The following is a 21,644-nucleotide window of genomic DNA, read 5'->3' on the forward strand; positions in this document are numbered from 1 at the left end:
GGATGACCTAGCCTATGGCAGGTAAGTGTCTAAGGCCGAGAATATTTAGGAATACGGTAGCATGATGACTTAACTTTAAGTAGGATTTTGATACCGAATGGACCAAGACCACTTTTTGCACTGAGCATGGAGAACTTATTCTTAGGCCTTATCTTAATGATTTTGAGTATCATGCTCACCATTGTTACAGTTTGATAAAATTGGATTGATGTGCTATGAATTATGATACTGCTATGTGTTTTTACTTGAATCTAGAGGCATGTCCTCAAGTAAAAGTTTAAGTATGGGAGTGTGATGTGTGTAGTGTATGTATATATTTTTACTGCTTTCATTGGACATCTTTATGTATTTTCATATTGATACTCTATGTTTATCGCATCCTTTATTCATGCATTAGGCACATTTTCTTTATTTTCTAGTTCGGAGGTCTGCTCTCATACTTTTGCACTTGCAGGATGGAAATCGACGTGGAATAATGTGAAATAAAGAAGGAACAACACAAGCCAAGACTGGTCGTGCCTACAAGGCACGGCCGTGCCATGCTCTCAAAAGAGCTCCTTCTCCAGGCCGTGCCACCAGGCATGATCGTGCCACAGAAACAAAACCACAACATCTTCAGGTCGTGCCTACAAGGTACACCCGTGCCCCAGAAACAGAGCCACAACTATGCAAGGCCGTGCCTCTCTTCCAAGTCAACAACTTCTTTGGGCATGCTATCGGGAATTTGGGGCTGAGTCTATTTTCAGCCATTCCATGAAAAATGGCGGTGTCGTTCCATGAAATACGACCATGTCGCGGCAAGCCTATTTAAACAACTTTTTAGAACCCTTTTGGGGGGAGTCGTTAAAGAACAACAAGAAGGCGCCGTAACCACATTCAGAGGGGGAATTCGCCGTCACATCTTCTCGAGGCTACTCCGCCACTTTCATCCACCGCCGACGAGGAGATCACAATTCAAGGAAGACCGCACATATTGATAAGTCTTTTTCCTTTTCTTTCTTGGATTTTGGAATAATAAATTATTCTTCTTCTTCCTTCTTGAATTGTATTCCCTGTGTTATTGAGTAGATCTCTTTGATTATAGGATGTAGGAGAAATTAAGATGTAACGGATGATTGTGTTCGATGGATATGTATTTGCTATCTTCTATGACATGCTTATACTTTGTTATATGGAATTGTGTCTTGTGCGTATTTGGTGATATTTTGAAGACTTGATTTCATATGGATGAGAGTGAATTACGGTTTACAAGAAATCTTAAGATCATATGACTAGGGTGCCTTGTGATAAGAGGTGAACCTTTTTAACCAAATTTTTCGAGGAGATTTTTAAGCTGTAACAAATTCTCATGAGGGATAACTAACAATTATTGATTACTAGGAAGAGATCTTTAATTGAGTACTCGGTGACTGAGGGTAGAATACCAGTAGTATTGACGGAGTGCCCGATGACAACGGGAGAGCTATAGAACCGGGCTATCTAGGTATCATCTCAAACTAGTAATCATAACATTAGAGATTCATGATTTAATTCTGATGAAGCCTAACAAAGTCTAATTAGATAGCTTAGTTAGAATCCCTACATTGATATAAACATTGAGGAATAGCAAAACATCCATGATACTATCAACCATAACTCTCAAGGACTCCAAAATCCTAGGATCGTTTCCCATACCTGCTATATACTAAGGTGCCTTGTGATAAGAGGTGAACCTTTTTAACCAAATTTTTCGAGGAGATTTTTAAGCTGTAACAAATTTTCATGAGGGATAACTAACAATTATTGATTACTAGGAAGATATCTTTAATTGAGTACTCGGTGACTGAGGGTAGAATACCAGTAGTATTGACGGAGTGCCCGATGACAACGGGAGAGCTATAGAACCGGGCTATCTAGGTATCATCTCAAACTAGTAATCATAACATTAGAGATTCATGATTTAATTCTGATGAAGCCTAACAAAGTCTAATTGGATAGCTTAGTTAGAATCCCTACATTGATATAAACATTGAGGAATAGCAAAACATCCATGATACTATCAACCATAACTCTCAAGGACTCCAAAATCCTAGGATCGTTTCCCATACCTGCTATATAGTTGATTCCCTTTCGTTCGAGGATTAATTCCTTTAGTTCTCCTTCTTTCTCACCCCAACACCAAAATCATTTTGTTTGCAACTCTTTTTGTGCTAGTCTAGTGATTAATTCCATAATCCCTATGGATTCAATAACTTTTTATTACTTGACGACAACTGTACTCTTGCGGGAGCCTATCAGCTGCCAATCTTACACATGAGTTGAAAGTCGAGCTAGTAGCCTGTCTCATTTAGAATAAGGATGTATTTGCCTGGGTGCCTTAATAAGTCACAGGAATAGCTTTTCGACATCATAGAACATCGTCTTAATGTCCTCCCTGACGCCCGACCTATCATGCAAAAGAAAAGATATTTCGGACTTGAGCAAAATAAAGTAATACAAGAGGAAGTCACCAAGCTTCTAGAGGTTGGACATATCAGAGAAGTTCAATTCCCCACATGGCTGGATAATGTTGTATTGGTTCCAAAAATAAGGGGAAAATAACATTTCTACATCGACTTCCGAGATCTCAACAAGACTTGCCCCAAAGATTGTTTATCCTTTGTCGTGTATAGAACAATTGGTAGATTCTACCTCAGGACATGAATATATATGCATGCTAGATGCTTATCAGGGACATCACCAAATTCCTTTAACTCAGGAGGTGATAACACTCATTTTTATAGTTTATTTTGCCCCAGGCCGTGCCTAAGAGGCACGGCCGTGTCGCGGAGCTGTTTTGGGTATAAAAGCTGATTTTTGTCAAGAAAAGCTATTCTCTCCTTGGGACTTGCCCTAGCCGCCACCTACTCTCCATTTCTTCATCACCATCTCCATTCATTGCCCCGGAAAGAAGGCGAGGAGATTTTCCTTTCTTCAATCCGACCACCTTCCATCCATCAAGGAGCAAGAGGACCTTCTTCTCCTTCACGTCATCTCATCCATCCACATCCTCTCCGGATTGCTTCGAAGTTGGAGATTCCTTCCTTCGGCGCATCATTCGTGGAGTCCGCTTCGCCTCGCATCCATCTTCGGCGAGAACCTTAGGGAGAATCATTAGCTTTACTTTTCTTCCATTTTTAAGCATAGATTAGACTTTTGGCATATCAAGTGTTTGTTAAAATTCCCCTTACAGTTTTGAATGTTGTTTGTCCTTAGATTTCTCTTGCTTGTTTCTTTGTTCATGCACTTATTTACTTGTTGCACTCTTTACTTTATTAATGCAATTTGTTCTTGATACTTAGTGTTCTTTCCATTGTTTAGAATTAGAACTTAAGACAACAACCCCCCCATCCAATCCAAAAAGAGAAAAATCCAAATCCCCAATTGTAATAACCACTAGAATTACCACACACCGTCTACAATCGTTGGGAGACGACTCGAGTTGCCCTATACTACTTTAGTTAGGGGATTCGGTATTAATTAAATTGACGTGCTCATTTAGACGACGATTTGAGCCACGCATCAATTTTTGGCGCCGTTGCCGGGGATTGGTAGCGGTGTTTAGGTAGTTCTAGATTGTTTTTGCTTTGAACTTTGCTTGCTAGGGAACAATACTCACCGCCTTTGGCCGTGAAATAAACCCATTTTTGGAAAAATTCCTTCATTTTGACCACTTTTTCATTTTTGCAAATATTTACTTTTCATTTTTCAATTTCATTTTCATCTACTTTTATTGTTGTGGTGGTCACAAAATCAAAAATTGAAAAAAAAATTTATTTGGCACTTCAATTCCTTTCTATACTTGAGATCGTTATATACTGTTTCTACACCTAGTTGTCTTGTTTGCTTGCTTGTTTTCAGGTGAAACTACAGTGCATGACCAGAGCATCTAGGGAGCCATTACTTGAATACGATCCCGAGATTGATAGGACATTTCATACATTACAGAGAGCTCAGAGGAATCCAGTGATTAACAACATGGAAAACAACAACAACAACAATGGCAACAACAGAACTCTCAGAGAATTGGCAGTACCAGATGTAGCTTACCATCCCTCTTGCATTCAGTATCCTGAACTTGAAGCGGACTTCGAACTTAGATCGGGGATAATTCATCTATTGCCGAAGTTTCATGGATTAGCTGGTGAAGATCCAAATAGACACTTGCAAGAATTCCATGTGGTGTGCTCAACAATGAAGCCTCAAACCATATCAGAGGACGACATCAAGCTCAGGGCATTTCCATTTTCATTGACAGATAGGGCTAAAGATTGGTATTACTACCTTCCCCCAGGCTCTATTACCAGTTGGAATGATATGAGTAGAATATTCTTGGAAAAATTTTTCCCTGCATCAAGGACGGCGGCAATCAGAAAAAGCATATGCGGTGTTCAACAGATGACTGGAGAAACATTGTATGAGTACTGGGAGCGTTTTAAGAGACTTTGTGCAAGTTGCCCCCAGCATCAAATCAGTGAGCAGCTATTGATTCAGTATTTCTATGAGGGATTACTTCCCATGGACAGAAATATGGTCGATGCTGCTAGTGGAGGAGCACTTGTCAACAAGACACCATCACAAGCCCGAGAACTCATTGAGACTATGGCAGCTAATTATCAACAATTTGGGAGTCGGTCTTTGGTAACCAAGAGTGTGCAGGAGATTCAAGCTTCTGTTACTGAGCAGCAGCCCCGGATAGAGAATCGTTTGGATGGGATTGAAACATTGTTAAGACAGATGGCTATTAGTCAGACTCAGCAATCAACTTCACCTTTCCTGTGCAACCAGCACGAGTCTGTGGCATATGTGCTAGTGTAGCACATCCTACTGATATTTGTCCTACTTTGCTACCAGAGGAAGGATTTCCTTTCCCAGACCAGGTGGCAGCAGCAAATTTGTACCAGAACAGACCTCCATATCAGCAGCAGCAGCAAAGACCACAATACAATCCAATGTCATCTACATACAATCCGGGATGGAGAGATCACCCAAATTTACGGTATGGAAATAATTTTGCACAACAACCCAACTTCCCACAACAACAACCATTCCAGCCTTCAGCAACAAACTTTCAGAGGCCCCCAGGATTCCAGAATAACCCAGTTCAGTATAAGCCTCCACAAGTCCAACATTCAAGCCCTATACCTGGACCAAGTCACTCAGACTCTTCCACACAAGAGCTGAAGGACATGATGCAACAACTTCTTTCACAGCATTACAAGCACAATTTCAACAACAACAACAGAGGAGTGACACTGCCATTCAAAATTTAGAAAGACAGATGAGTCAAATGGCTACTACACTTAGTCAGCTCCAATCTCAAGGGTCCAGTCAATTACCATCTCAGTCCATTCCAAATCCTAGAGGGAATGTGAGCGCTATTTCACTCAGAAGTGGTAAGACTGTTCCAGATCCTATTCTTCCTACATCTTCCACTTCTCAGTCACCTGTCACAGTTTCTGAGGAAGATATGGAGCAGGAACCACCACCAGATTCAACTCCACAAGTGCCAGTGTCAATTCCATTTCCCCACAGAGCAGGACTTCCTAAGAAAAATACAGAAAAGGCACAAGATCTTCAAGAGCTAGTGGATATCTTCAGTAAGGTGGAAGTGAACATCCCATTGTTGAAGGTTATCAAGCACATCCCAAAATATGCTAAGTTTCTGAAAGATCTTTGTGTTCACAAGAGGAAGCTCAAAGGTAATGAACTGGTGAGTATGGGAAAGAATGTATCAGCTCTGATTCAAGCAATGCCCCCAAAATGTAAAGATCCAGGAGTGTTTACCATACCTTGTGTGATTGGAGAATGCAGCTTCTCAAATGCTATGTTAGATCTTGGTGCATCTATTAATGTCATGCCTAAGTCTGTGTTCTTAGCACTGGGTATTGGGCCACTACAACCAACTGGGGTAATCATTCAATTAGCCAACCGCAGCTTAGCTCATCCAGCAGGTGTCATTGAAGATGTCTTAGTGAAGGTGAAGGATTTGATTTTCCCAGCAGATTTCTACATTCTTGATATGGAGGGAGATACATCTTCAGGCCAGTCTCCATTGATATTAGGGAGACCATTCCTCAAGACTGCAAGAACGAAGATTGATGTGCATGCAGGAACACTTACTATGGAGTTTGGTGACACAGTGGTACAATTCAACATACTTGAAGCAATGAGGTACCCCGAAGAAGATCACTCACTATTTGGCATTGATATTCTTGATGAGTTGGAATGTGATGCAGATACCTCATGGAGTGATATGGATGAGGTAACTGAAGATGATTTCTATTGTATCCCTGATGACATTCTTGATGCTTGTGTAGGGATTTCTGTATTGGAAGCAGGTCCTGAAAAAATGCTTCCATCTCTTGTTCAACCTCCGAAGCTGGAATTAAAACCCCTACCAGATCATTTGAAGTATGCTTACTTGGGGAAAGAGGAGGAGTTACCAGTCATTATTGCCAAGAACCTAGAGGCAGATCAGGAGACAAGGTTGTTGAATCTGCTAAGGCATTACCAGAAGGCCATAGGATGGACCATTGCAGATATTCCTGGCCTAAGTCCCTCCTTATGTATGCATAGGATCTTCTTGGAGGAGGATAAGAACCCAGTGCGGCAACCACAAAGAAGACTGAATCCCTTGCTTTCTGAAGTGGTGAAGACAGAAATTCAGAAGCTGTTGCAAGCAGGTATCATTTATCCCATTTCAGATAGTCAGTGGGTAAGCCCAGTGCAGGTTGTGCCAAAGAAATCTGGGATGACGGTGATTGCAAGCAAGGATAATGAGGTGATTTCCACAAGAGTTCAAAATTCATGGAGGGTGTGCATAGATTACAGGAAGCTAAATCAAGCTACAAGGAAAGATCATTTCCCACTACCTTTTATTGATCAGATGTTGGAGAGGTTGGCGGGAAAGACTCACTATTGCTTCCTAGATGGGTATTCTGGATATTATCAGATTTGCATAGCACCTGAGGACCAAGAGAAGACTACCTTCACATGCCCCTTCGGGACATTTGCATTTAGACGCATGCCATTCGGACTCTGCAACGCTCCAGGTACATTTCAGCGATGCATGGTAAGCATTTTTTCAGATTTTGTAGAGCATTGCATGGAGGTATTTATGGATGATTTTACTGTGTATGGCTCATCATTCGATGCATGTTTAGATAGTCTTTCTCATGTTTTGCAAAGATGTGTTGAGACGGACCTAGTTTTGAACTTTGAAAAATGTCATTTCATGGTTGAACATGGCATTGTTTTAGGTCATATTGTTTCAAGTAAGGGCATAGAGGTAGATCCTGCTAAGATAGATGTGATTTCTTCTTTATCTTACCCCGCATGCGTGCGGGAGATTCGAGCTTTCCTTGGTCATGCAGGCTTCTACAGGAGATTTATCAAAAATTTTAGTGCTATAGCCCTTCCACTCTCACACTTGTTGCAAAAGGATGTGGAATTCAGATTTGATGAAAATTGCAAGGATGCTTTCAACCAACTCAGGGAAGCCCTCATCTCAGCTCCTATTATTCGTGCTCCTGATTGGTCATTACCTTTTGAATTAATGTGTGATGCTTCTAATTTTGCAGTGGGTGCAGTTTTGGCTCAAAAAGTTGATGGAGCATCACATGTTATCTATTATGCATCCAAGACATTAGATCCTGCTCAAGCAAATTACACAACCACAGAAAAAGAACTGCTAGCCATTGTGTTTGCATTGAATAAATTTCGTTCATATTTATTGTGTTCTCATGTGGTTGTCTTTTCAGATCATGCAGCTCTCAAGTTCCTCTTAAAGAAGCCAGATGCAAAGCCCAGATTAATCAGATGGATGCTTCTACTCCAAGAATTCGACGTTGAGATACGCGATAGGAGTGGTAAGGAGAACTTGGTGGCTGATCACTTGAGCAGAATCGTGCAAGACAGGGAGCCTACACCCATACTCAGATTGCTTCCCAGATGAGCATCTTCTGAAATTGCAAGAGAATTTACCATGGTATGCCGACATCGTTAATTATGTGGTTGCACAAGTTATACCTGCAAATTTCTCACAAGCACAGGTTAATAAGTTAAGATGTGATGCTAAATACTATGTATGGGATGAACCTTACTTGTGGAAGTTCTGTAGCGACCAGGTAATTCGACGATGTGTTCCTGATGATGAATTTCATTCTGTTCTCATATTTTGTCATTCTTTATCTTGTGGAGGACATTTTGGACCACAACGAACAGCTAGGAAAGTTTTAGATTCTGGATTATATTGGCCTAGTCTGTTTCGTGATGCCCATGAGTTTATTAGATCATGTGAACAGTGTCAAAAGGTCGGGAGTATTGGACGGAGGAATGAAATGCCCCAACAGTCTATGTTATTTTGTGAAATATTTGATGTGTGGGGGATTGATTTTATGGGTCCATTTCCTGTTTCTTATGGTTTCACATATATTCTATTGGCAGTGGATTATGTTTCCAAATGGGTGGAGGCTATCCCCACCAGGACTGATGATGCTTCTGTGGTTGTTAGTTTTGTCAGGTCAAACATCTTTTGCAGGTTTGGGTGGCCCAGGGCGATCGTCAGTGATCAAGGGTCCCACTTCTGCAACAGACACATGAAGATGCTGCTTAACAAATATGGAGTTGTGCATAAGGTTGCTACTGCCTACCATCCTCAGACAAATGGGCAAGCAGAAGTGTCAAATAGAGAGATTAAGCAGATCTTAGAAAAAATGGTAAGACCTGATAGAAAAGATTGGAGCAAAAGACTGGAGGATGCTTTATGGGCTTACAGAACCGCCTTCAAAACACCGATTGGGATGTCACCATTCAGGATTGTGTTTGGAAAGGCATGTCACTTACCAGTAGAGTTAGCACACAAAGCATTCTGGGCAGTTAAAGCATGCAACCTAGACCTGGATCGAGCTGGAATTGAGAGGAAACTGCAAATACAAGAATTGGAAGAATTGAGACTTGAAGCCTATGAGAACTCCCGAATTTATAAGGAGAAAGCCAAAGCATATCATGACAAGCACATACTGCGGAAGGAGTTTCAAGTAGGTGACAAGGTTTTATTATACAACTCTAGACTCAAATGGTTTCCAGGTAAGTTGAGATCTAAGTGGGACGGTCCTTTCTACATTGTTAATATTTTTCCCTATGGAGTGATTGAGTTGCAGGACAAGACAAATGAAAGGACCTTCAAAGTGAATGGACACCGTCTGAAGAAATTTCATGAAGGAGCTATGCAGACGGTGGTGGAACATGAAAAGCTCAACAACCCAATCTACCCAACTTGAGGGGAGTTCTTTTGTTCTTCTTTTTATTTTCTTGCTTTAGTTGTTTTGTTTGGTTTGCATACATGTTTTTGTGAATAAGATACATAGTTTTTCATTTACACATAGTGTTAGGAATTTAGGTTCCATTTTCTTGAGTGCTCATACCATTCTTTAAGATATGTGAAAGTTAGCTAAGTTTGATTATCATGTTTTGGATTCTATGGCATGCTTAGATACTTTCCTATGCATATGGTCATTAGTGTGGTGATGGATTCTAATTGATTGACTTTACTTGATGACTTTATACACCTAGTGAGGATGATTTAGCCATTTTTCTCCTTGTTGTGTGATATGCACTCATGTTGTGGAACTCTAGAACTTGCTATGCTTCTTTTCAAGGCCATAATATCATAGGCTACATGATGATGAAGGCTATCTTGTCTACACTTTTGAAACTCTACATTTTTGGTAACTCTACTTCTTTTTGTGTAAACTCCTTTTACCTCATTGCTAGTTGCATTTCTTTTTCCCTACTATATGTGACCCTCTTGGTATACCTTGACTGAAATAATTTACTGTTATCTTGTTAATTTATTGCCCGAGACGGTCAAATTTTAAGTGTGGGGGAGAAGATGGAGTTCAAAGTTTAAGTGTGGGGGAGGAGAAGTGAAAAAAAAAAAAATGAAAAAAAAATTTTGGAGGCTAGATATAATTGATAGCATGAATGGGCCGTGCTTGATCACCATGGTTGAACCATGCTTTATTTTCTTTGAAGCCTTATTTTTGTTGAGAAAGATTTGATTAGTGTTGTTGAGAGACTTATATGGATAGCACATCATATCATGATTTGTAGATAGGTTTTTATTCTCTTCACATTGAAAAAAAAAAAAAAAAAAAAAAAAAAAAAAAAAAAAACAAAAAAAACAGAAAAAAAAAAAAAAATCCAAAAAAAAAAATCAAAAAAAAAAAAAAAAAAAATGAAAAAAAAATTTTCATTGAAGAGAAATTTTGTTGAAAAAAAAAAAATAAGATCATTGATATGATGTGCAATTTTTCTAGAAGTGGAGTGTTTGATGATGTTTAGTGAGTTGGATGCGCATCCAAGGGAGAGGATGAGAGTTGTTATCTTTCAGGGAGAAGGAAGTAGATTTCTTGTAAGCACTGTTAATGGGCATGTTTAACATCATAACAGTTCATTGTTTTATGTCTTCTTTCTTCCACATTCATACTACCTCTTCATATATCTTGTTTCTTTGTGCTTCATTGTGATATACATGAGTTGTTCTTCATGGATATGATAAGCCTTTGAAGTCATGGAGACTTATGTTTATAGTGGTGGAGAGTAGGAGACATGCAAGCATATGGTAGTGAAACATCATGAGTTGCATTGAGTGGAAACTCCAGTTACTTACATGCTATTGAGAGTGAGAGCACCACCATCATATACCTTGTGAGGATTACATCAAGTTTTAGTTTAATCATGTGCTTGAAATCACCATGCTTGTTGACTTGTGTATGAATTGGGTCTCTTTATGCCTTGATCTATGAAAACTTGATAAGCCTAAGTAGCTACCTTTTACTTTCTTTGAAGTATTGATATGAGTTACTTAGGGAGATGTTTGTTTTCTTTCCTTGCCCGAGACGTGCAAGAATAAGTGTGGGGGAATTGATAACACTCATTTTCATAGTTTATTTTGGCTCTAAAACTTGATATTTTGACCCTCTCGTTGTGTAACTATTGAATATTAACACATATTGCGAGTAGGAACTTATTTTGGACCATATTGCTTATTCCTACAAATTTTGGGTTGAATCTAACATTTTTTGATGTATTTTTGTAGGATACTTAAAGAGCCATGAAGTTGAACCAAGTTGGAGGCATTTGGAAGTGTTTAGAGGTCATTTGGGGTGTTTCGGAGGCTCCCAGGGCCATTCTCCACCTCTCCAGGCCGTGCCCCCACAACCCATGGCCGTGCCCCATGTTGCCCAGGCCGTGCCTAAGGCACGGCCGTGCCTCCTCTTAACACGGCCGTGCCTCCTCTTCCGTGGCCATGTCTCGACCAGACTGCACTGCAGACCAAAACTAAAACGGCTATAACTTTTAGCTCAGATGGAACCACGGGACGTGCCATATATCAAAATGACGAGGACTTCAAGATCTACAACTTTGCTTCAGAGGGTTCAGCGAAATTCGGCCTCTAAGACATGCTAAAAAGCCCCGCAATGCAACTTCTTCAGGCCGTGTCTAAAGGCACGCCCGTGCCTTCTTACAGAAGGAGACCACTCTAGGCCGTGCCTAATAGGCACGCCCGTGCCTTTTAACAGAATAGCAACTTCTCCAGGCCGTGCCTAAGAGGCACGGCCGTGCCTCCTCTTAACACGGGCGTGCCTCACCTTTTCGGAGTCCAAACGCAGCCGTGTCTCAGCTGGACTGCTCTGCAGACTAAAACTAAAATGGCCATAACTTTTTGCTCCGGTTGAACTACGGGCTGTGCGACCTACCAAAATGAAGATAACTTCGAGATCTACAACTTTCATTCAGGGGGTTCAGACAGATTCGGCATCTAAGACATGGTAAAAGGCCCCGTAATGCATCACTTGCAGAAAACCTGCAGTTTTGGGGCCGTGCCTAAGAGGCACGGCCGTGCCTCTTCCACGGGGTCGTGTCCACTTTGGGGCGTGCCTAGGAGGCACGCCCGTGCCTCCTAACAGATTGGTGCCCATTTGCCCCAGGCCGTGCCTAGGAGGCACGGCCGTGTCGCGGAGCAGAAAAGGGGTATAAAAGCTGATTTTTGTCAAGAAAAGCATTCTCTCCCTTGGGACTTGCCCTAGCCGCCACCTACCTTCATTTCTTCACCACCATCTCCATTCATTGCCCCGGAAAAGAAGGCGAGGAGATTTTCCTTTCTTCAATCCGACCACCTTCCATCCATCAAGGAGCAAGAGGACTTTCTTCTCCTTCACGTCATCTCATCCATCCACATCCTCTCCGGATTGCTTCGAAGTTGGAGATTCCTTCCTTCGGCGCATCATTCGTGGAGTCCGCTTCGCTTCGCATCCACCTTCGGCGAGAACCTTAGGGAGAATCATTAGCTTTACTTTTCTTCCATTTTTAAGCATAGATTAGACTTTTGGCATATCAAGTGTTTGTTAAAATTCCCCTTACAGTTTTGAATGTTGTTTGTCCTTAGATTTCTCTTGCTTGTTTCTTTGTTCATGCACTTATTTACTTGTTGCACTCTTTACTTCATTAATGCAATTTGTTCTTGATACTTAGTGTTCTTTCCATTGTTTAGAATTAGAACTTAAGACAACAACCCCCCCATCCAATCCAAAAAGAGAAAAATCCAAATCCCCAATTGTAATAACCACTAGAATTACCACACACCGTCTACAATCGTTGGGAGACGACTCGAGTTGCCCTATACTACTTTAGTTAGGGGATTCGGTATTAATTAAATTGACGTGCTCATTTAGACGACGATTTGAGCAACAAAAAGTTTGCCATTCTTCAAGATATTACACAAAGCTGCCAAGTTCTCTTTGGATGAGAAGTGTGAACAAGCCTTGAGTGACTTAAAGATCTATTTAGCCACCTTACCAGTAAAACCTATCCTTGGAGAAGCTCTATGGTTATATTTATCCTCCTTTGAAGGTGCTTTGAGTTTAGTTCTGGTTAAACAAGAGTGAAGTATTCAGAGACCCATTTATTTGTTCAATCATCTACTAAAGGATGTCAAGACAAGATACACCACTTTAGAGAAGCTAGCTATGGCTTTGGTTTTAACAGTATGTAGGCTTCGACCATATTTCCTTTCTCATCCGATAACGGTATTGACAAACAACACCTGGGTAGAATATTAACTAATTCCGAAGCTTCAGGGCGATTGATCAAATGGACTACCGAGCTGGGAGAATATGATATACACTATCAGCTGAGGACAACTATCAAGGCACAAGCTTTAGCAGATTTCTTAACCAAGACCTCGGACATCAATGAACCTGAGACATGGAAGATATTCATAGATGAATCATCCACTAAAAAGGGAAGTGGAATTGTGATTTTATTATGTTCTCCTAAAGGAGACTTATTGTCGATAGCCATAAAACTTCATTTTAAAGCTTCTAATAATGAGGCCTAGTATGAGGCATTGCTTGTTGGATTACGGTAGCTCGGCATATTAGGGCAACACGAGTAATAATCTGTACAAACTCTCAACTCGCTACTCAGTAGATAGAAGGAACTTTCGAGACCCACAATTGTAAAACACTGAAAACTAAGGGTAAATTTATAAATAAAGTTTACCCTGATTGTGGGGTTTATGGGAGACCATTTAAGAGTTTAATTAAATTAATCCTAAAGTTGATTGGGTTTAATTAAATCCTAACTCATGTAATAGGATAATGGATAAAGGGTATTGGGTAGTGGCTTAATGGATTTAAAACTTGACCCGTTAAGAAACCTTAAAATCTGACACTGTTCAACCCAAATCGCGATTTTACTTTGTTGCTTCCTTGATCGTGTCCTCTGCCCCGTCTCTGCTTCCTTTCTTCTTCGTCGAAGCCGAGCAAGTGAGATGTCCGACACCGGAGCTAGAGTTGAGGGATCACCGACGGCAGAAGCTTGATCGGTTGAGGCTTGGATGCTCACCGGAAGAGGCTAGAAATTGTACGACAAGGTGGTGATTCGAGACGGAGCTGAAGAGAAGAAGCCGATCGGTAAGGGAAAATTAAGCTAGGTTTTGGTTTCGTTCGATTTCTTGAGTTGAATCTCGTTGGATGGCTTTGAATCTCTTTAGGTTTATTGATCAATTTTTTCTCGCCACAGCTCGTTGATGTGATCCGATCCGATTGGAGCTTGCGTTGGTAGCGGCAGCAAGGTAAGGAGGAGGAATCAAAGCTGGATTAGGGCAAAGGAGAACAGATCTAAAGGTGAGTCTTGTCTTGAATCTGATTCTTGCTTTGTGTGTTTTTGGATCAGATGTTGGGTTGTGGATGATCTCGGCTCTATTAAATGGATTTCGATTTGATTGATGAATCTTGCTTGGATCAGCTGATTTCTTTGGATCGGCAGAAAAGAGGGGAGCTAGGGCTTGATCAGTATTGATCTTGGAGATAAGATCTTGGATCTAAGTTGGTTTAATTTTGGATTTGTTGCTGATTAGTGTTTAAATCTCAGTTTACTATTGGATTGGTAAGAATGAGTTGGATTATGGGGCTGATCAGGAAGGAGTAATTAATTGAGTTATTCTTGATTTTATAGGTTGATATGCTCTTATAAAGGTTTTGGTTAGGAACTTTAATAGGATTGGTGGGCTTGTTAATTAGCCACTGTTGGATCGGTTTAATGAAGGATTGTATTGTGATTGGTTGGCAAATTGACGAAGTTAGGTTAGTGTTAACCTAAATTTGGATGTTAAAGGTTAATTGGATCCAATTGAATTTTACTATGGTTGAATTGTGGTTAAATGGGTTTGACCTTGGGTTAGATTAAGTTGGATGGGTTGGATTAAGCTAAATGTTGGGTTAGGATTTACTTTATTATAAATTTAATACAATAGTGTATTTAGTGTTGTTATGCTCATAATTAGCAGGGTTGTGATGTGTGATTCTATTATATACAGAGTTTATATTTTCTGGGGGTTCTGTTGTTGACGGTCGTCAGATTCAGGTGGGTACCCTATACTTGATCATTACAGGATTCATTCTTAGTGCATGATCTCTTGTATGTTGCTTTTGTCTATCTTGTTGATACTCTTGTTACTGGCGTTGTTTATCTAGTTGATACCTTGTGTTACTTGTTGCTTGATACTTGCCAGTTGACCCTTGATATGATCTAATACTATCCTGTTGTTACTCTTGTTACCTAGGTTATGTACCTAGTTGATACCTTGTGTTATTCATTGCTTGATATATGCTGGTTGACCTTTGATTGATCTATCCATTGATAGTACAGTCTCGATTTTATATCATCGACCTGTGAGGGCTCACCTTGATTCATGTAGATTATGCTGATTAGTTGTAACTATTACATGTTGAGATGATCATCATAACATCTACATGCTAGAAGTAGGTGTTGTTGTTATATCTCACTACTTGTGTGGGTGAGATCATTATACCACTGCCTGTGTGGGTGCTACGCATTGCCTTTGTGGGTGCAATCATTATAACACTGCCTATATGGGTGTGATCATTATAGCATTGCCTGTGTGGGTGCAACGCACTACTTGTGTGGGTGCGATCATTATAGCACTGCTTGTGTAGGTGCTACGCACTACCTGTGTGGGTGCGATCATTATAGCACTGCCTGTGTGGGTGCAACGCACTGCTTGTGTGGGTGCGATCATTGTAGCACTACCTGTGTGGGTGCTATCATGCATTTACTGTTATATTATACTGCATTGTTGTTTACAGCATCTTTGTGTGTGACTGTTTCACTTGTATGATATATGACTGTTGCATTATATGACATGACATGCATTGCATGAATTTGCATGATTCCTATACCTGTTATGTAGTATTGATCTTTTCCTTATGTATCACTTGTAGAGACTGTACACCCTTTTGTTATCTCTGTTGGTATACCATGTTCTATTACCATGATTCCTGTTACTTGTTGATTAGTATTTACCTCTCTTTATATATCCATTGTAGAGACTGTATACCCTTTTGTTATCTCAGTTGATATATCATGTTCTATTACCATGATTCTTGTTACCTATTGATTAGTATTTACCTCTCTTTATATATCCATTGTAGAGACTATATATCTTTAATTATCTCAGTTGTTATATCCTATTATGCACTTACTTCTATCCTATATTCCACTGAATATATTTGATACTCACTACCCAGACCCTAGGGTTGCCTTGTTTTCTCCCCAGGTAGCAGATAGGAGGTTTGACTTGGAGCTTGGAGTTCTGCCATGCTGATTCCATCTCACAGCAGGAGATTGTTATGTGGTGGTTTGTATGGATTTCGGTTGTGTTCGATTTATGGATTGTAATTGTGGACTAGTGGATTTTCTGTGAGTTGTTTGCCTAGATTTCGGACTTATACTCGTACTTGTGTGGATATGTATTTTGTTATGTTTTGCTGTGAAACTCTTGTAGTCTTGTATGGACTTGTCGTTTATACGTTCTGTTTTGGTTGTATGCATTAGTTTAGTAGATGTGGCCGTGTGGGCCTTATTCTTAGAGAAAGTATTTGTTATGCATCTGTGGTGTATGTTTTGTGACCGTGTAGGCCTTATTATATTGTTGAGTGGTCGTCAGCCTTGTATGTATGTATTCAGGAAAATTGTCATTGTTACAGGGGAGATGCTGTCAAAATTTTTTTCAGATGACCGTCTCTCGGGACGTGACAGCAATGATAAACTCCGAAGGTATATCGAGGCCTTCAACAGACTAAAAGCCTCCTTCCAGGAAGTCACTATAGAGAGGTTACCCCAAGCTGACAATCGGAAGGCAGATGAGCTAGCCAGCTTGGCCAGTAATTTGACTAGTTGGGAACAAGAAGAGCCGATAATACATGATCAACTGATAGCTCACATTAATCAAGCCACTAAAATAAATGAAATTGCTGATTGGAGAGCTCCCATTATCGACTTTCTTAAAAATGGGAGCTTGCCGATCGAGTCCAAACAAGCCAGGGTTGTCAGAAAGCATGCAGCTCGATTCACCTTGATTGGAGATGTTTTACATAAGAGGGTCTTCTCTCGACCCTTACTTAAATATTTAGGATCTAATGAAGCTGAGCATGTCATGCATGAAGTTCATCAAGGTATTTGTAGAAACCACATAGGAAGCAGAACTCTGGCACAAAATGTGTTATTGACTGGATATTTCTCGCCCACTTTACAAAGGGATGCAGCTCGGATGATCAACACCTATCTTAATTGTTAGAGACATCAGAACCTTCCTCATCAGCGATAGAACTGTTGAAAATTGCCACTATCTCTTGTCCCTTTGATCAGTGGGAATGGATATCATAGGTCCTTTCCTAATAGGACATAATTAGAAGAAGTTTCTACTAGTAACTATGGATTACTTTTCTAAATGGGTAGAAGCTGAACCACTGGCTAGGATCACTGAAGATGTTTTAAAGTTTCTGTGGAAGAACATCATCTGCGGGTACGAAATTCCTCGCAAGATAGTATTTGATAATGGACGACTATTTCAAGGATACAAGATACAGGATTGGTGCAAAGAACTGGGGATCATCCAAGCTTTTACTTCCGTGGCCTACCCACAAAGTAATGGACAAGTAGAAGTAGTTAACAAGGAGCTTGTCAAAGTCCTCAAAATAAAGATGGATCAAGTACAAGGAAATTGGGTGGATGAGCTGCCTGGTATTATATGGGCTTATAGAACTACTCTAAGAGATAGTACCCAGAGAGAAGCAGTGATACCTATAGAGGTCGGAGAGGAGTCAAGCCGAGTCCTTGCTTATGGAAGCGATAATAGTGGTAAACAATGTACAAAATTGGATCTCATCACCGAAACCAGAGAACTTGCAGCAATTAGGTTGGCAACATACCGACTGAAAGATGTGCCAGACTTACAACAAGAAGGTTATACCTCACTCTTTTCAGGTCGAAGACTTCGTCTGGAAGAAAAGTAAACCAATAGGTGATGTCAGAAAATTAGAACCTCAATAGGAATGACCTTATAAAGTTACTCAGCGGCTTAGCAGTGATCTTAGTACCTGAAAGACGCCAAGGGAAAAGAGCTCAGTAGACCTTGGAATGCACGCATCTTCGTCCTTATCGTATTTAAACTTGTATAGATTTTTCTTATCATTTTTTGTGAGAACATTTTGTGGTTATTTAATATAAGTTTTTCTCTTCCAAGCCGAGCCCTGAGCTTGATGATTTTGCCTTACGACAGGCTGGAACTCCAAGCCTTGAGTTTGATGATTTTGCCTTACGATAAGTCGGAACTCTGAGCCCCGAGCTTGATGACTTTGCCTTACGATAGGTCGAAATCTCAAACTCTGAGCTCGTTGACTTTGCCTTACGACAAGCCGAAACTCCGAGCTCGATGACTTTGCCTTACGACAAACCGAAACTCCGAGCCTCGATCTCAATGGTTTTGCCTTACAATAGGTCAAAACTCCAAGCCCTGAGCTCGATGAGTTTGTCTTATGACAAGTCGGAACTTCGAGCCTTGAGCTTGATGACTTTGCCTTACGACAGGCCAGAACTTTAAACCCTGAGCTCGATGACTTTGCCTTATGACAGACTGGAACTCTAAGCCCCGAGCTCGATGACTTTATCTTACGACAGGCCAGAATTTCGAGCCCCGAGCTCGATGACTTTGCCTTACGATAGGTTGGAACTCTGAGCCTCGAGCTCAATGACTTTGCCTTACAACAGGCTGGAACTTCGAGCCTCGAGTTCGATGGCTTTGCCTTACGACATGCCAGAACTCTAAGCCCCGAGCTCGATGACTTTGTCTTACAACAAGTCGGAACTCTGAATCTTAAGCTCAATGACTTTGCCTTATGATAGGCCAGAATTTTGAGCCTCGAGCTCGATGACTTTGTCTTACGCTAGGCCAGAACTTCGAGCCTTGAGCTCGATGACTTTGCCTTACGACAAGCCGGAACACCGAGGCCCAAGCTCGACGATTTACCTTACAACAGATCGGAACTCTGAGCCCCAAACTCGATGACTTTGCCTTACGATAGGCTAAAACTCTAAGCTCAATGACTTTGCCTTATGATAAGCCGGAATACCGAGCCCCGAGCTCGACGATTTCTCTTACGATAAGCTAGAACATCGAGCCCCATGCTCGATGATTTACCTTACAATAAGCCGAAACACCGAGCCATCAAGCTCACGGATTTACCTTACGACCGGCTAGAACATCGAACCCCAAGCCCAGAGAACTTGCCTTATGATAGATCAAGACACCAAGCTATCGAGCTCACAATTTGACTTTTGACAGGCTGGAATATTAAGACACCAAATCCGTAAATTCGCTTTATGGCAGGAGGGTACCTAATATACGACATTTATAGCTTGCGTATGGCAGACCAGCACTTCTTTCCTTAAATTCTTTTATGCATATACAAATCTTTCATTGAAGCTTTAGAAACAGCATTGTTTGACAAATGTACACAAGGAAAGTATAATAAACTTACATATGGCATACCAGCACAATCAACATACATAAGGGAGTCTGTCTTTGAGACAAATAGAAGTGTTATTTCAGAATAGAAACCACTACAATTCTTAGTTCGATATAAGGATACACAAAGTAAAGCATTACATAATTAGAGAATTCAAGCCCATACGTAGAGTAGCAATCATTACAAGGATGAAGTCACGAAAAACTAAGTTTAGCAAGATAAGGCTCAAAATAATAGGGGTTACAATTTCTAAGTTATCAGAAAATAAAGTCCAATGGTGTCTTAAAACCAAGACAATATTACACAATTAGAGTGAGTTCAAATTAACAAAACTCAACAAAGTCTGGTGATACTTAAAAATATTACATAATTGGAAAAAGTTTATCATCCTTCTCTCTTCGACTCTGGCAGGCTATCCCAGACTTTTTTGGGATCTAAGACACTTAGGTCTGGTCCCTTTGGTATCAGCTCTGACTAGATAAACTGTTTACCTGCAACCTCAAAGCCATATTTTAACATCTTGTTGGTATTAACCCCCAACAGATTGTAGAATTCTGGGGAGCTCAGGAAAAACGTCTTCTTCTCTTGCCATCAGTTCTCTTCATTTTCCTTGAGATCTATCAGCTCTTTTTTTAAGCAATCCCAGCTCAAAAAGCACTTTTCCTTATCAGAAGATAAGTTGCTCTCTTTGCTTCTTCTCTTCTGATATCTGGAACTCTAGGTCCTGCCTTTAGCTATTGCCTCGCGCATATCCCGACGTAGCTCCCCTTGCTGAGCATGCCTAGCAACTAGGTCAGTCTCCATCTTAGTTTTCTCTTCCCTGAGGGACTTAGCTTCTTCTTTAGCTTTGGTGGCTCCTCCTGAGAAAGCTTCAGAGTAGCTTGAGAATTCTGTAGCTCTTGCTCTAGTTGATGAAGTCGGGGAGTTCGGAGCTCTGCGTCTTTTTTCAGCCTTAGTACTTCCTCTGTAGTCTTCTTCGCCTCAGCACGGGCCTCCTTAGTAGCTATGCGAGCTTTCTCTACATCATCTTTGGCTCGGACTACTTCCACATCTAGAGCCGAGTTTTTCAATTGATTTTTCAGCTCAGATATCTGAGCTTCTAGTTGCATGAGAGTAGAGAGCATCACTGGGATTCGACGACCCAGTTATTGATACTGCTTCTAGACCTGATCATATCACCATATTATTGATTATATTAGTGTTATCATCCTATAAAAAATAGCATTAGGAAAAATAGCATTAGCAATACCTTAGCCAATGAACCATTTAGATGTTCGCAAAAGATCTCTATGTCCATACGGGGCAGAACCTCTGTCTCATATCAGCGGAAGTCCTCTATTGTTCTTCGCCTTCCTCAAGAGTAACTCGACTTCGAGGAATCCTGGGAGGACGGGTTGTGGTTGGAACAGTTTCCTTATCGGGTCTTGAAGAGGTCGGGGGGGGGGGGGGGGGGGGGGGGTTGAAGTAGTAGTAGAAGTGGTAGTAGGGGATTTTCCCCTGTCGTGTCTGTGTTTAGTTCTGGTCTCAGGAGGTAGAGACCTCAAAGGGGAGATTATTAGCGGGGATCCTTCAGAGGAGTCTTTTTGGACTTCAGGGATGTCAACGAAGGCCTCCTTCTGTTTTGGCTCAGGCCTATCTTCTGACCTATCACGCTGTTCCCTACTCTTTTTCGAGCGAGTCTCTCTGGTGGTTTCGGGTAGTACTTTTGGAGTAGGAGTCTCAGTAATAGGTGGATCAGGCATCTTCTCATGATCCTGAGAAGAACTGGTGGAGCTTGGTGTTAAAGCCACCACCTCCAATGGAGTAAACTTCTTCGGCACATCCACTCTCTCCTCAGCGGTCGAGGATTCAGATGCATCCTCCGAGACCCACTAGCTGTCGGTGGTAGTAAGATCCCACTTCAAATGCTTGCTGACCGAAGCATTCAACATGGTTTGACCTAAGACATGAATCGATAAATTAACAGTATAAAAATAAGCCTGATGAGAATAAAAAACTTACTCAGCAGATCTTCTAGTTGGATGACATTAGGGCTTAAACTAGCTCTATATAATAAGGCTTCATTAGCTACCAGAACATTCATGTTGAATTTTAGGTCGAACAAGATCTTAGTAGCAGTCAAGAAAGAGGGGTTTAACCTATATGTTCTAAAACTAGCTGGGGAAGTGATTCAGGATGTCAGAAGGTCGGCCAGGTATAAGGTTGGGGAAGCTTCATGAAGAAATATCT

General features: G+C 40.9%; 3 protein-coding genes across 3 annotated transcripts in view; all 3 read left to right on the forward strand.

Annotated features, from left to right (window-relative positions):
- LOC141843151 (uncharacterized) overlaps positions 1-21,644 on the forward strand; it is a 105,672-nt gene that overhangs the window by 8,445 nt on the left and 75,583 nt on the right. The window lies entirely within an intron of this gene.
- On the forward strand, positions 3,895-7,975 carry LOC141842816 (uncharacterized). Its single transcript, XM_074730814.1, is given in 4 exon segments — positions 3,895-4,777; positions 4,780-4,898; positions 4,944-5,172; positions 5,232-7,975. Coding segments are annotated over 4 exon segments (3,975 nt in total).
- On the forward strand, positions 17,322-17,903 carry LOC141842817 (uncharacterized). Its single transcript, XM_074730815.1, has one exon. It carries the CDS (start codon positions 17,322-17,324, stop codon positions 17,901-17,903), a length of 582 nt encoding a protein of 193 aa, XP_074586916.1.

The sequence above is a fragment of the Curcuma longa genome, chromosome 12 (assembly GCF_044706935.1).
Source record: "Curcuma longa cultivar G26 ecotype Majalengka, Jawa Barat chromosome 12, ITB_CL_G26_1.1, whole genome shotgun sequence".
Classification (NCBI taxonomy): domain Eukaryota; kingdom Viridiplantae; phylum Streptophyta; class Magnoliopsida; order Zingiberales; family Zingiberaceae; genus Curcuma; species Curcuma longa.

Coding starts and splice junctions, on each gene's coding strand:
- LOC141842817 (XM_074730815.1), top strand. CDS start 17,322: ATGGATTACTTTTCTAAATGGGTAGAAGCTGAACCACTGGCTAGGATC.